The 15,978-nt window shown below is 44.4% G+C and overlaps 1 protein-coding gene across 1 annotated transcript in view; it reads right to left on the reverse strand.

Annotated features, from left to right (window-relative positions):
* KREMEN1 (kringle containing transmembrane protein 1) overlaps positions 1 to 15,978 on the reverse strand; it is a 254,774-nt gene that overhangs the window by 67,235 nt on the left and 171,561 nt on the right. The window contains exon 4 of the mRNA XM_073558918.1: positions 4,489 to 4,613. Coding sequence (XP_073415019.1) covers positions 4,489 to 4,613 — 125 coding nt within the window. The remainder of the gene's footprint in view (positions 1 to 4,488; positions 4,614 to 15,978) is intronic.

Consider the following 15,978-nt stretch of genomic DNA (forward strand, 5'->3'; position numbering starts at 1 on the left):
AGAGTCCCAAGATGAGTCCAGCCTCTGCCAAGAATCCAAGCACGCTCGAGTCCAGTTCTCAGCAACCAAGTCGAGCATGCTGAGTGCAACTCTCTTCCTAGTCGCCACTCCTCTAAGCCATGCCCGCACTTCCCGCCGACACCATAAACTGCGACTCCACCAGGCCATGCCAGTCCTTCCTGCAGACACCATTAGCTGGCACTCGTTCTCTCTGGCTGACTGCGCAGGACTCCTATCCAGCTCCATCCTTCCACCAGGCTCTCCAACAACTCAGCAAGAAATATCACCAGCAGTGAGTGAACACCCTGAGACCCATTTATAGAGTCCAACACCTGAATTATAATTAAGTGCACATTAACCTAAAACTAAAGCTAAGGTGCGATACCACTCACCACCACCGGGGACAGTCAAAACACCTTTGAACTTAACCAAAGTAAAAAAAAGTTCACTTTGTGCTTTTAATACCGCCAGATCCAACACTGGATCATGACACTTATATACAGCATGTGCACCACATATCCTACTATACAGTATGAGCTCCATATAGCTTCCTACACAATGGGTACAGAAAATATTCAGACCCCATTAAAATTTTCACTCTTTGTTTCATTGCCGCCATTTGGTAAATTCTAAAAAGTTCATTTTTTTCTCATTAATGTACACTCTGCACACCATCTTGACTGAAAAAAAAACAGAAATGTAGAAATTTTTGCAAGTTTATTAAAAAAGAAAAACTGAAATATCACAAGGTCATAAGTATTCAGACCCTTTGCTCAGACACTCATATTTAAGTCACATTCTGTCCATTTCCTTGTGATCCTACTTGAGATGGTTCTACTCCTTCATTGGAGTCCAGCTGTTTTTAATTAAACTGATAGGACTTGATTTGTAAAGGCACACACCTGTCTGTATAAGACCTCGCAGCTCACAGTGCATGTCAGACCGAATAAGAATTATGAGGTCAAAGGAACTGGCCAAGACAGAATTGTGGCAAGGCACAGATCTGGCCAAGTAACAACAGGAGGGAAGGATCCAGTGAGAAAGTAGCAGTCTAAAAAATAACTTTTAATCCATTATTTTTAAAAACATGGATGGTACAAAATTGTCAGGCAAAAAGCACATTGTTTTCAGATTAACGCGTTTCGATTTGCAGTCTTTGTCAAGATCTTTGTTACTCATGTTTGCTTCAATGGAACCGTGCTGAGTGCCAGCTGTCTAATGAGGAGTTTACACAGTGGTGAGCTGACTTCATGTTTTTTTTTCCAGATCTGGCCAAGGTTACAAAAGAATTTCTAGAGTACTCAAGGTTACTAAGAGCACAGTGGGCTCCATAATCCTTAAATGGAAGAAGTTTGGGACCACTAGAAGTCTTCCTAGACCTGGCCGTCCAGCCAAACTGAGCAATCATGGGAGAAGAGCCTTAGTGAGAGAGGTAAAGAAAAACCCCAAGATCATTGTGGCTGAGCTCCACAGATGCAGAAGGTAGATGGGAGAAAGTTCTACAAAATCAACTATCACTGCAACCCTCCACCAGTTGGGCCTTTATGGCAGAGTGGCCCAACGGAAGCCTCTCCTCAGTGCTAGACATATAAAAGCCGGCATAGAGTTTGCTAAAAAACATATGAAGGACTCCCAGACAATGAGAAATAAGATTCTCTGGTCTGATGAGATGAGGATAAAACTTTTTGGTGATAATTCTAAGCGGTATGTGTGGAGAAAACCAGGCACTGCTCTTCACCTTCCCAATACAATCACAGCATTAAAACATGGTGGTGGCAGCATCATGCTATGGGGGTGTTTTTTAGCTATGAGAAAAAACTTTGTCCAGCTCCACGATGTAGTGAAAAATATTCTTTATTCACTCAATAGAAATGAGGTTTAAAAGCCAGCATGAGTTACAAGGCATGCGATCGATCTACGCGTTTCGAGTGGCTAGGCACTCTTAATCATGATTAAGAGTGCCTAGCCACTCGAAACGCGTAGATCGATCGCATGCCTTGTAACTCATGCTGGCTTTTAAACCTCATTTCTATTGAGTGAATAAAGAATATTTTTCACTACATCGTGGAGCTGGACAAAGTTTTTTCTCATTGCCTTGGATTGTGCGCTTTGACACAGCGGTCTCGTGCTCCGATGTTGGAATGCTATGTCTGGTGAGCTGGATTTGTATCCTGATTTAGTGTTTTTTAGCTGCAGGGACAGGACGACTGGTTGCAATTGAAGGAAACATGAAAGCGGCCCAGTACAGAGATATCCTGGATGAAAAACTCTTCCAGAGTGCTCTGGACCTCAGACTTGGCCGAAGGTTCACATTCCAGCAAGACAATGACCCTAAGCACACAGATAAAATAACAAAGGAGTGGCTTCAGAACAACTCCATGACCATTCTTGACTGGCCCAGACAGCGCCCTGACCTAAACTCAATTGAGCATCTCTGGAGAGACCTGAAAATGGCTGTCCACCAACGTTCACCATCCAACCTGACGGAACTGGATAGAATCTGCAAGGAAGGATTGCAAAGGTTCCCCATATCCAGGTGTGAAAAACTTGTTGCATTATTGCCAAGAAGACTCAAGGCTGTACAAGCTCAAAAGGGTGCTTCTACTAAACACTGAGCAAAGGGTCTGAATACTTATGACCATGTGATATTTCAGTTTTTCTTTTTTAATAAATTTGCAAAAATGTCTACATTTCTGTTTTTATCAGTCAAGATGGGGTGCAGAGTGTACAGTAATGAGAAAAAAAAAACTTTTTTGAATTTACAAAATGGCTGCAATGAAACAGAGTGAAAAATTTAAAGGGGTCTGAATACTTTCCGTACCCACTGTATACAGTATGAACCCCCACATAGCCTCCTACATACAGAATGAGCCCCCAAATAGCCTCCTACATACAGCATGTGCTCACATAGCCTCTGATATACAGTGTGAGCCCCATATACTGTAGCCTATTGCATACATCTTGTGCTCCACAGTCTTTGCTATACAGCATGTGCCCCTCATAGCTTTTTATATAAAGCATGGGCCCCACATAGCCTCTCTATATACATCATGAGCCCCACATACCCTCTGATATACAACATGAGCCCCATATAGGCTATTGTAAACAGCATGTTCGCCATATATCCTCTGATATACAGCATATTACCAACATAGCCTCTGATAAACTGCAAGCACCCCACATAGCTTCCTATATACAGCATGTGCCTCACAAAGCCTCTGATATATAGCATATGTCTCACATAGCCTCTAATTTACAGAAAGTGCCTTGTATAGCCTCTAATACACAACATGCATTGGTGAATAATTATTTAAAAAAAAATCAACATGGCTAAAATTTTGGTATAAAACCATTAGTTTAGAAAAAAAGCAAGTAACCTGGGAAACTCATGGCCTTATGCATTTCAAACTGACTAGTTCTACGTCAAAGTGAACACGGACTTCTTTCCGTGCACGGCCATTGGATTCTACTGCGATGAGCTAGATTTTTTCTACAAAGTTTTTTGTTTCTCATATATTAAGTATGAGCCCCAGATAGACTCTTATATATAGTATGAGCCTCATATAGCCTCCTATAAACAGTAAGAGTCCCAACATGGCCTCTTATCTACAGTATGAGCCCTCACATTGTCTCCTATATACAATATGAGCCCCCACATAGTCTGCTATATACTGTATGAGCCCCCCATAGCCTTTTATATACATTATGAGCTCCCACATAGCCTCCCTACATACTCCCTACATACATACAAATATCCTATACACATGAAGGAAAAACACAACAACACATACTCACTTTGCTGTCATTCCCCTGTGCTCTGCTATCTCCCATGCACTGACTCTCCATAGTGCACTGCACAGCTAATGCAATGAAATTACATCATCGCGTCTGCTGTCTCACATGTTGATAGGTGGAAGTTGGAACCGGCGGCCCCGCCCAAAGTATTCAATGCTATCTGCATCCGGAGGAAGCCGAGAGCTATGACAGCAAGCGGCAGTGGATGGATGTCAGGCGAGGACATGGTAAGGCCCTTTGCTGTCTTGGTCTGCAGTTTGATCTTATAATATTGTGTTTGCGAATCTTTACTTCTAAATGGTGAATGTTGGTCTGCACATAATTCCAAGAGCACAGAAATGTCATACATGTTTGGCCCTTTGTACAAGGCCCTTTGAAGAACCTTGACCCATTGACATAACCTATAACCTTGTAATCACCATTTTATGTACATGAGTGTTCTATTTGCATACTTTAACACATGTGCAAACTAGTGATGTGTCCTGCAAGCTGAAAATCAACAGCATCCACTGACATTTTGCAGATTAAAAATCTACACAACAGGTCAATTAATACTGTGATTTGTTTATTCAATGGATGGGTAAGATGTAGTAAAATCTCATCCACTGGCCCAAAAAAATCTGCACTGTGTTAGCCCATGCTCTAAACTCCCCCCACATCTAAAATGCTAAACATAGCTGACTATAGCCAAACCTTGTAGCGTTGTCTCCGGCACATAGTAATGCAGGTTTGAATTGTCTGCTTATTGGACGTCTCAGTGATGCCAGTCAGAGGAGGAGGGTTGCCATGGTCTTTAAAGCATCCTAGGTTCCCAGGCACTATAAATGAATTAAAAATAAAGTTCAGTTTTTCAATATAAAGCATTGAACTTTCAAAAGAGATCAGTCATCAGACACACTGTTTTGTTATCTGGAAATTAAAAGAAGTCTTAATACATAGAAATTAGTGGGTGCAACTATTGGAACTCCAAATCTCAGATCAGGAAGACTGATATACTTGCTTTCTACTTATAGTTGCAGTGTTTTCTAGGATAACTAAAACTGCAGAGTCTGATGTTTTCGATTCATCCTGCTATGCAGGTTTGGAACTTATTGGGTCTGGCCTTTCGGTGTTTCAATTTAGTTTCGGTAGCCACCAGAACCACTGATCAGAAAAAGACACTTTGCTTGTGTAGTGGCTCTAGTGGTCAGTGAAACTATAATGAAATAATACATGTTTAATACCTCAACCTACTTGGGCCCAAATATTTTGGAAATGGTGGGTCACCCCACTGGTTTCTATATGTTACATGTGTAATTCCTTGTACATTTATTACCCTATACACAATTTTAATGACAGCCATCACAACAATCACAACATAATGTTAATAATATTACATATTTTCAAATGTCACTGAGAAAGCAGCTCTACAAAGCCTATCACAATTTGACTGAAATAATTGTTCAAATACTACAAATCAGTACAAACATTATTTAATGTATTTACTCCATTTCCACACCTACCATAATAAAAATGATTGATAATCATGCATGGATTACAGAACTTTCCTACGTACTGTATACCCATTAGTTACTAACTTTTAAAGAAGTTTGTTAGGTCTCTGATACAATCCGCAATTAGACTGATAATTCCGCACAGCATATTTTTGCTTTGCTAACCTTATCATCTAACATTGCAATTGATATTTTCATGTAGCGGATTCTTGCGACACTTGTAGCACAAAGGGACCAATTAATTGGAATAGAACATCACAACTGGTCCAAAGGTTACAGAGTGCATAATTCTGCCTTGAAACTAAGTGATATAAATGTCTAGAATAAACTAGACAGCAGTAAACTCAAAGAAGGGGCAACAACAAGTTGGAGTAAAAAAAAAGTATTAAAAATATCACATTTGAATAAATTCAATTCAACTGATGTAAGACATTGGCCAAGAGCTATATCATATATAAAAAGTCATATGTACATTGGAAATGTATTCTGAAGAAAAACGGGACCACAGTTTATGCTATGGGGTTTATCATTCTTCCTTGTGGGTACTTTGATAGATAAGAAAAAGTCTTTTCTAGTTTAAAATTCATCAATTTTTTAGCAAGACCCGATGACCATATGATGTGTACCTTCCACCTCTCCATTAATAGGTAATGGGCAATATGATGCACTAGAGATGAGCGAACTTGTTCATAAAACATTCGCCAATTTCAAATTCGAATTTGTGTTCGGTTTCAAGAGCATTTTTACTCAAAGTCAGCAAAATTCGGCCACAGTTCGGTGAATCATAGCATTGCCACTAATGTTTTTGTTATGACTTTTGCTAGAATAGTGGTTCTATTTGATGAGTATGATGAGCGGGGGGGGAAAGGAAGTGTTTGATGAGCAGAGGGTGTGTGGAAAGAATAGAGGAGCGGTGAGCTCTTTTTTTCCCCTTAACTTTATGTGTGTTGGTCGGGCAGCCAATCAGGGCTTCAGAAACCATCTACAACATCATGACACATGGTCTTCTGTGATTGGCTGCCGAAGTCACATGTTGTTGGCCATATAAAAAGCGGACATCTTGGTTTGCTGGTGCAATTTTCTCAGTGCCACAGTGCAGAGAAGCTGCTCCTGCTAGTGCTGCAAATGAATTTGTCAGCTAGCTAGCTAGGATCCTGTCCTCTGTGAAATCGATCTTCTTGCATCTAACTAGATTGTGCAAAAATTGTGTTGCAGTCTCAGGAGGCCCCCATTTGCTAATCCAAATCGTTTGTGATAAAACCTTGTTTCAGTGAGAAATCAGAAGGCCAGATTACCACTTAAAAATCATTAGACCTAATACTGGGGTGCAGCGAGGCTGCCAAATTAGCTAATCCAAATCATTTGTGATAAAACTGTGTTTCAGTGACAAATCAGAAGGCCAGATTTCCTCTTTCCAAATTGTTAGCTAAACAGTGTTAGTTATAATAGTTATAACAGTGTGGTTCAGGCACACTATCTAAGAAAATAAATTACGATTGTTCATTTAGTGACAGGTGACTGACAGCTGTGGGTCTAAGTTTGTGAAACAGCAGGTTACAAGAGGGGAAGGTTACATAGAACATGAGTGGGAAAAACTATTGCAGAGAAAAGGAGACACAAAAGCGCAATAGGGTCTTATCCATGTTACAGAGAGAGATTACACTAAGAAATTTCCTCACCTGATTAGGATGAGAGAAAGCATATAGTCTGGTGGCTGCTGCAGATCCACAGGTCCTCAACGACCAGAAGAAATCACGTATTCAGGGGAATTTGTAGTTATATTCCGCGCTGCCGCAAGAAAGTATTCCAGGAGATAGATGTCAAAGATTCACAGTGGTTTAATCTGCGCGTTTCGGGGGTCTCATGCCCCCTTCGTCAGGAAATACCACATAGTATGTACAGGCATCACACATATATATAGTTGAGACAGGACGTTGGGATTCAAAAAAACGAGCGCCAACAGATCAGATGACACAGTGTCAATGTTCATAGTCGCTACAGGGTTAACGGTTCACATGGATAGTACCACATAAAAATGTACAATAAAACTGAGTGGACAAGAACTCATATTAAAATGAACCTTTGCACGCTTGAAGGTTCATTTTAATATGAGTTCTTGTCCACTCAGTGAAAGTCAGCATTTTTTCACTCTCTCTTTTTTTATCTTTTTCTTTTTTGAATGCTGTAAACTGAATTTGTATCCTATAAATGAAAGACACCATTAATGTCACCAGTTAATAATCGTTTTATTGTACATTTTTATGTGGTACTATCCATGTGAACCGTTAACCCTGTAGCGACTATGAACTTTGACACTGTGTCATCTGATCTGTTGGCGCTCGTTTTTTTTAATCCCAGCGTCCTGTCTCAACTATATATATGTGTGATGCCTGTACATACTATGTGGCATTTCCTGATGAAGGGGGCATGAGACCCCAGAAATGCGTAGAATAAACCACTGTGAATCTTTGACATCTATCTCCTGGAATACTTTCTTGCGGCAGCATGGAATATAACTACAAATTCCCCTGAATACATGAGTGGGAAAAAGTGAGGCCATTGTGGAAGGGGGAATAGGATTGATGTTCGACGTGTACATGGGTTAGGCGTTAATGTTAATGAAAGCTCAATTAAACAAACACCGTCTCATCCTATCCAAAGACCACTGACAACATCTGTATTCAACTCCCTTTCTTTGGCAGCCGCACAGTGGTATGCCTTGTAGATGAGGCTCAGAAAGAGCATGTGCTCCAGTGGATGGCAAGTGCTGCATCAAGTGGGGTCTCTCCTCTTCCTCCACATTAACATTTCACACAGTACAAACCTCACTACAATCAACCTTGTTTCTCCCCATGTCACAAATTTCCAAATGACCAACTGACTGTGGGGAACCACAGATGTGTGAACAGCTCTGCAGAATGGCCCATTTTATTCCATGGGCATCAGAGGTCTGCTCCAAAGATTCACAGATTCCAGAGGAGGAAAGAATGTGCACCAAACCCAAATGTTTTCATGTTGGACCCGGGGCCGGACAAAGAAGGGTCCAATCAGAATCCAGACCCTCATCACCAGACATTAACAATCGAGGGTGGAGATGATCCTGATGAAACTCAGATACCAAAGGCGCATACTGAGTGTACTGTGGTGTCAGGGCAGGAAGAGGAGGATGGTGACTCTCAGGGTGAGAAGTGTGAGACAGAGAGGATGATGATGAGGTTGTAGATCCCAGTTGGTGTGAACCCAGAAGTACACAGCTGAGTAGCCCAGCAGAGGTGGAGGAGGAGGTTACAATGCGGCTTCCCACGCAGACACGTAGAGATGCAACCATGACATGCACTGCATCCTCAGCCTTATCTCTGGCTGTGGCCATGGCCAGCAAGCGTGCAGTTCACATTGGCAGCAACATTTGCCTAGCCTGGGCCTTTTTTGAGACCGCAAAGGATGACCCAGCACGTTATCTGTGAAATTTGCATAAAAAAAGTCAGTAGAGGAAAAAATTGATATACTTTGATAACTACATACATGAACCGGCACATGCACGATCAACATGCCTTAGTCTGGGAATCTCACTGCGCTAAAATGTGGACTAGCGGGTCTCGCCAACCACCGGCTGTCCGATCAACCACACCGGCTGCAGAAACTCCACTTGCTTACTCCCTACAGTTGGGGTGAGTTAGAGCCCATCTGCTGTTATGGAAGTGGACATGCCTGCTGTTTTTGTGTCACCTAGCACAACACATCTTTCTCAATCCACCATAACATCTCTGCCTGCACCTAACTTACAGTCCAGCAGTTTGTCCTGTTTTCCATACTCCATCTCCTCTCAGCACAGCAACCAGCCCTCGGTCCCACAGTTATGGTCACGTAAAAGAATGTTTCCTCCTACACTTGTCAAAGATAAAATCTTGAACGCCAGCATCTCCAATCTGTTGGCCACGGAAATGCTGCCTTTTCGCCTAGTGGATACAGATGGTTTGGAAAAGTTGATGGCCATTGCAGTCCCTTAGCACCAGTTGCCCACTCACCATTATTTCTCTAAGAAAGCTGTGCCTGCGCAAAATCTGCATGGCGCAGACATTATTGGTTCCATAAAAAAATCTATGTGTGCCAGAGTGCATTTCACCACTGGAACCTGGACGAGTAAACATGGGCAGAGGAGATACATCTCACTGACTGGGCACTGAGTGACTGTGGCTGTTGGTGCAGGCAGTCAAGGGGCTGCTCCATAAGTCTTTGCATCCCCAAGGCTTGCAGGACAAACCTCTGTATCTAACCATTCCTTCACTGCTTCTGGCTCCTCCACCTCCTCTAGGGCCTCCAACCTCTCCCTTAATCAGACACCCATTCCAACAGTGCAGATAGAATCCCCCCCTCCGTACTGTGCAGCCATGTTTCACAGCAATCAGGCAGTGTTCAACTTAATATGCCTTGGAGATCGCAGTCACGCAGCTCAAGAGATGTGGGCAGCTATCCAGGCCGAGTTAGAGCAATGGCTGGCTCCACTGAACCTGGAGCCAGGGAAGACAATGTCCAATAATGGTGCAAATCTGGAGGCGGCTCTATGTCAAGGCAACCTCACACATGTGCCTTGTGTGGCTCATGTCATCAAACTGGTGGAATAGCAATTTTTTTTCTGACACTATCCCAACCTGGATGCGCTGTTGCAGAAAGCACGGTCGTTGTGTGTTTACTTCCAACCGTCGCATCCCGCGGGTCATCGACTTGCATCGCTACAGAGGTCTAACGGCCTACCAGTTAACCATTTGATTTACGCTGTTCCGACACAGTGGAATTCCACTTGGCACATGTTGCAGCGACTGGGGCAGTAGCGACGAGCATTGGTGCAGTATGTCCTTTTGCATAGCCTGTGCCAAAGCAGTATGGACATGGTGCAAATCACACTTTGGGACAGATGAAGGACCTCTGCACCCTTCTGCAAAGTTTTGAAATGGCTACTAAGATTGTTAACGCTAACGATTCAGTCAACAATATCACTAGTCCGGTCATCTGCATGCTGGAGCACACTTTGAATAGTCTGCATGAGGAGGTGGTGGTCCCAGAAGAAGAGGTGGAAGCAGAGAAGGATTCGGAAGGAATAACAATATTTAAAATTTCCGGACAGTCATCGCACAGGCGAGTGCCATGGGCTAGTGGCTTACAGTGATCGAGGGGGGCTCATGGTACCAGACAAACTGTTAGTGAAGGTGCAAGAGCCGAGGAACAAATGGAGAAGGACGATGTGATGAGGTGATAATTGGGCAACAGTCAGGAGATGAAAAGAATAATGATCCCCTCTCTGTTGTCTGTGGTTTGTGAGAGGGGATGGAGGAAGCAACCTTGAATGTTACACCGCCATCAATGGAGTACCTGGAGCTCAATATAAATACCATCGGGGGGGTTGGACCCTTTTGTATCTTGGTCTTCAAAAATGGAAGAGTGTCGTGAGCTCGCCTGTCATGCCTTAGAGGTTTTGTCATGCCCGGCAGCCAGCATTCTCTCAGAACATGTTTTCAGTGCTACTGGTGGTGTCTTGAATGATCAGTGCATCTGGCTGTCCCCTTAAAGTGTAGACCACCTAACTTTCATCAAAATGAACAAGTCATGGATCTCCAATGACTTTTGCACCCAAGTCACAGACAAGGAAGACTAGGCAGTGGTGTAGTTGTTAGTGTCATGCATTGATGTCGCATTATTGCAGCCTGAGCCACTATTAAGCTTTTTTTTTAATGTGGAGACTCCAAGTTGGGTCTCCAGTTGGTTGGTTGCCTGTAGTACAAGGTATGTCAGAGGCCTATTATAATGTTTCTACTGTGTGGACTTTAGTGGTGTGTGACAATTATTTTTTGAAATGTGGAGACTCCAAGTTGGGTCTCCATCTGGTGGGTTGCCTGTGTAAGTAGAGCTCCCAGACAAGAAGTCCTGCGCTTACCTTCAGTCAACTATCTGTGTTACTTTCCTTACATTTTTCTAGCAATATTACTGTATGAAACTGATGTTTGTGCCATCTGAGTGTGGGTGAAAAAAAAATTGGAGTTGTTGCAAGAGGTATCAGGGCTCCCAGCTAAGAAGGCTTACACCGCTCCCTTAACCACCAGGTCCTCATTGAAACTTCAATTCCAAGCTGTAAATGCTAGCTCAGACCCTGGTACCTCATTCATGGCCATGGCTGACTGATTGTGTGCCATTATAACAGGTTCTACTGTGTCAATTAATCAGTCAACTACTTGTGTTATTATTCTTACATTTTTCTATCAATAGTAATCTATGACACTAATGTTTGTGCCAACTGAGTGTGGCTGGAATAAAAAAAAAATTGAAGGTGTTGCATGAGGTATCAGTGCTCCCATCTAAGTGTTATGAGCGGTGGAACGCACTAAATAAAATTAAAATAAAGTGCGTTCACCGCTCGGGGTCCACCGTGCGGTAGATGGGGTAACCGCTGCTAAAAGAGGCAGGGCACTCAGGCGGTAATGTGCACAGGGTTTTAGCTGCACTCCGTGCGCTAAAGCAGACTCTGTTATATGCACAGAGCTGCCAACAAAAACATAAATACCGCTGAGTCTGTATAGAGTCACAGACTTCAGCGATGTGGACACGGTATTAAAGGTCACAGAAATAGCCTTAAACACCAGGACTATCCCCTATAGACCTACCGTAAAAAATAAGGTACGAGGTGTCGCAACTGCTAACACCCGGGAGGCTGCAACCGCAGCGCGGCGTGAACAAAGCCGCAAGCAAGGCGCTGCAAAGACGCTGGCGCAATGCTGGACGCTTAGCTGCTGCAAAAGGTATTGGTGGAGCGCGCTGGCGCTAGCGCTGCTACTGGTGGCTGCCCAATCACTCACACAATCGTAATATCAGAGGGAAGGGGTTTCATAATAAGTCATTCACCAGTCCAAGCATCCAATACCAAACACACAGCAGCAAGTATGAAAAATACTAGCGCATGGCGGAACAGCCATGCGCATTTTTTATAGTGACTGGGACCTTCCAGAAATCTCCAGAGCCCTGAGCTGAACCAATGGAATCAGGAGCAGGACCTGAGCACCTGACTCCTGAACTCCAATGCTAGCTCATTCCAGGAGCATGCTCAAAAGCTGGCTGAAAGGACAGCCTCTGGAGACAAATGTGAGGATCTGGATCTCTGCGTAAGTATGGCAGGACACAGATTCCTAACATTACTCCCACTCCTAAGGCCCCCTCCTCCCCGAGCCCTCCGGGCAAATACCCTGTGCCCTACGGTGGCATAGGGCTCAAACTCGTCAGAGGGCGAGCTTGGTGTCCAGGTAGGGGTTACCGTAACCCGAGACACCTGGAAGGCATCAGAGGAACCAAGGTCACCAGGTTTCAAGAGGGACACTTGGGAGATTGTAGGAGCGAGAGTGACAGAGGCATGCTGCCGCGTGTCGGCAGATGTCGCCACCCTCTGTCTAGGAGGGTTAGGCTGAGCACATAAGGTGCAAGCCTGATTAAATTTTTTTATGTCCCGAGCTCTATGGGGCCACCAATACGCATCAGCCAACATTTTGAGACCTGCATATAGCCCCGATGGTGGTGCGTGTTAGGCGGATGCGCCCAGGCGAGCACCTGAGCCCTGAGATGAGGAGGGACAAAGGTCTCGATAGCCGGTTCAGACTCCGACCTTTGCGGGGAGCCGGCTTCCGGAGAAACCGCACAGACATGGTGACAACCGCAGATGGATTCCTGGTCAGAGTCTGTATTAAAGTTGGTGCGAGACACCTCTATGGTCTTAGGAGGTAGAACCTCCGGCTCGTCTAGCTCAAGGGGTACAAAAAATATGGGAGCAGAAACGGATTTGCGCATGGAGTGAGCTCGCTCCATACCGCGCTCCGAAAAATGGAGATCGATGCGTGAGGAGACTGAGATTAGCTCTTCCAAGCTAGTGGGAATCTCTCTAGTAGAGAGAGCATCCTTCACATGCTCTGCTAGACCTCACCAAAAAACGGGGATTAGGGCCTTGTCGGACCATTCCAACTCGGACGCCAGTGTCCGAAAACGGACGGCATACTGGCTAACCGAGAGTGACCCCTGAGAAAGGGCGAGTAACTGCAGGGACGTATTATGCGTGACCTGAGGACCGAGAAAAACTTGCCTGATGGCGGTTAGCAAGTTAGCCGTGGACCGAATCTCGGGGTCACCACGCTCCCACAGAGGCGTAGCCCATTCCAGCGCCTTGCCCGACAGTAGGGAGATAACAAAAGCCACCTTGGCCCGCTCCGTAGGGAATTGCGCAGCCAGCAGCTCCAGGTGTATCGAGCACTGGCTGATAAAACCCCTACAGGAGGCGCCATCCCCAGCATATTTATCGGGCAACGGGAGGCGGGTAACTGTCGGTGCAAGGGCGGACATGGACATACGTCCTACCGCATCTGTGAGTGCCTGAACAGCAGCATCTGTTGCCTGCGCAGCTGCGAGAGACCTCTCAAGAGTAGCAAGATGAGCCTCGAGCTGACGCACAAGCTGTAACAGCTGCTGCTGATCTGCCATCTCTAGCCAGACCCTGGCACTAGTATTATGTTATGAGCGGTGGAACGCACTAAATAAAATTAAAATAAAGTGCGTTCACCGCTCGGGGTCCACCGTGCTGTAGATGGGGTAACCGCTGCTAAAAGAGGCAGGGCACTCAGGCGGTAATGTGCACAGGGTTTTAGCTGCACTCCGTGCGCTAAAGCAGACTCTGTTATATGCACAGAGCTGCCAACAAAAACATAAATACCGCTGAGTCTGTATAGAGTCACAGACTTCAGCGATGTGGACACGGTATTAAAGGTCACAGAAATAGCCTTAAACACCAGGACTATCCCCTATAGACCTAACGTAAAAAATAAGGTACGAGGTTTCGCAACTGCGAACACCCGGGAGGCTGCAACCGCAGCGCGACATGAACAAAGCCGCAAGCAAGGCGCTGCAAAGACGCTGGCGCAATGCTGGACGCTTAGCTGCTGCAAAAGGTATTGGTGGAGCGTGCTGGCGCTAGCGCTGCTACTGGCGGCTGCTCAATCACTCACAATCGTAATATCAGAGGGAAGGGGTTTCATAATAAGTCATTCGCCAGTCCAAGCATCCAATACCAAACACACAGCAGCAAGTATGAAAAATACTAGCGCATGGCGGAACAGCCATGCACATTTTTTATAGTGACCGGGACCTTCCGGAAATCTCCAGAGCCCTGAGCTGAACCAATGGAATCAGGAGCAGGACCTGAGCACCTGACTCCTGAACTCCAATGGGAGCTCATTCCAGGAGCATGCTCAGAAGCTGGCTGAAAGGACTTAGCCTCTGGAGACAAATGTGAGGATCTGGATCTCTGCATAAGTATGGCAGGACACAGATTCCTAACACTAAGAAGACTTACACCATTCCCTTAACCACCAAGTCCTCATTGAAACTTCAATTCAAAGTTGTAAATGCTGTCTCAGACCCTCATACCTCATGCATGGCCCATGGCTGACTGCTGCTGTGTGATTTGCAAATTTCTACTGTGGGTCAATTGATGCCATTTTGCATGGTGTTTGCCCCTAATGTTAGCTGTTTGGGAAGCTTTTTCTCACCCCTTAATGTGTTGTGTACATGTTTGGTTTGGCCTCTCATTGAATCCAATGGGGTTCGGGTACGTTTTTGAACTGTTCGTCATCTAAACATTTGGCGAATTGAACAGCCCTGAACCTTGAAAGGTTCACTTATCTCTAGTTAGTACTGTATACTTGCAGTGCTGGGGTCCTGGGTTCAAATCCCACTAAGGACAACATCTGCAATGAGTTTGTAGATTCTCCTCCTGTTTGCGCCGGTTTCCTCTGGGTACTCCGGTTTCCTCCCACACTCCAAAAAATACTGAGAGGGAATTTAGATTGTGAGCATGATTGGAGACTGTGACGATGATGTCTGTAAATTGCTGTGAGTCCTCAGTGGTTGATACCTTTTAATGGCTAATTGAAAAAATGGTAACAAATTGCAAGCTTTCGAGACTAACAATGTGTTACCATCTTTTCAGTTAGCCATTAAAAGGTATCAGCCACTGAGGACTCTCAATTCTAAATATTCTTCTATCTATTGGCTAACACGGTACAAAGATATACATCTTTCCTGTGTAAATTGTTGTGTAATTAATCGAGCTACATAAGAGAGAACAAATAAATAAAATGTAGGGGGAGAAAGACGCTGTCTGACATCCCCATTGTGTGTTTATGCATATAGCGAAGACTGCATTTGGCTGACAGCTATGTCATAGCATTTGTACCTTAAGATGTGTGATGCCCAGTTTAGCGTTTTTATTCTGTTCTTTCTGCACCTACTGTATTTGACTCAAAACAGGAGTAGAGAATACTCGATCAACGGTATAATTAAAGCTTTATTAGTCCTCACTTTTTTTGCAGCCACATGCCTCCATGATAGAACTTTTCAAAGAAAGAACTGGACCTAAAGTAGTTTTCAAGACTTAAATATTGTTGGCCGGCTTATACTTTGGATGCCACGTCAATGAGCATAATTGAGAGTCTGTAGTGCAGGAGTTGTTCTGATGCCCCGGCACAACGAGTTTACAAAAAGGACTGAGCTATCAGTGGATAGCACTGCAGCCTTGCTGCACTGTAGTCTTGGGTTCAAATCCCACCAAGTACAACATCTGCAAGGAGTTTGTATGTTCTCCCCGTGTTTGCGTGGGTTTCCTCCG

Source organism: Dendrobates tinctorius, unplaced genomic scaffold, assembly GCF_039654945.1.
Source record: "Dendrobates tinctorius isolate UK_male_01 unplaced genomic scaffold, ASM3965494v1 ptg000003l, whole genome shotgun sequence".
NCBI classification, from domain to species: domain Eukaryota; kingdom Metazoa; phylum Chordata; class Amphibia; order Anura; family Dendrobatidae; genus Dendrobates; species Dendrobates tinctorius.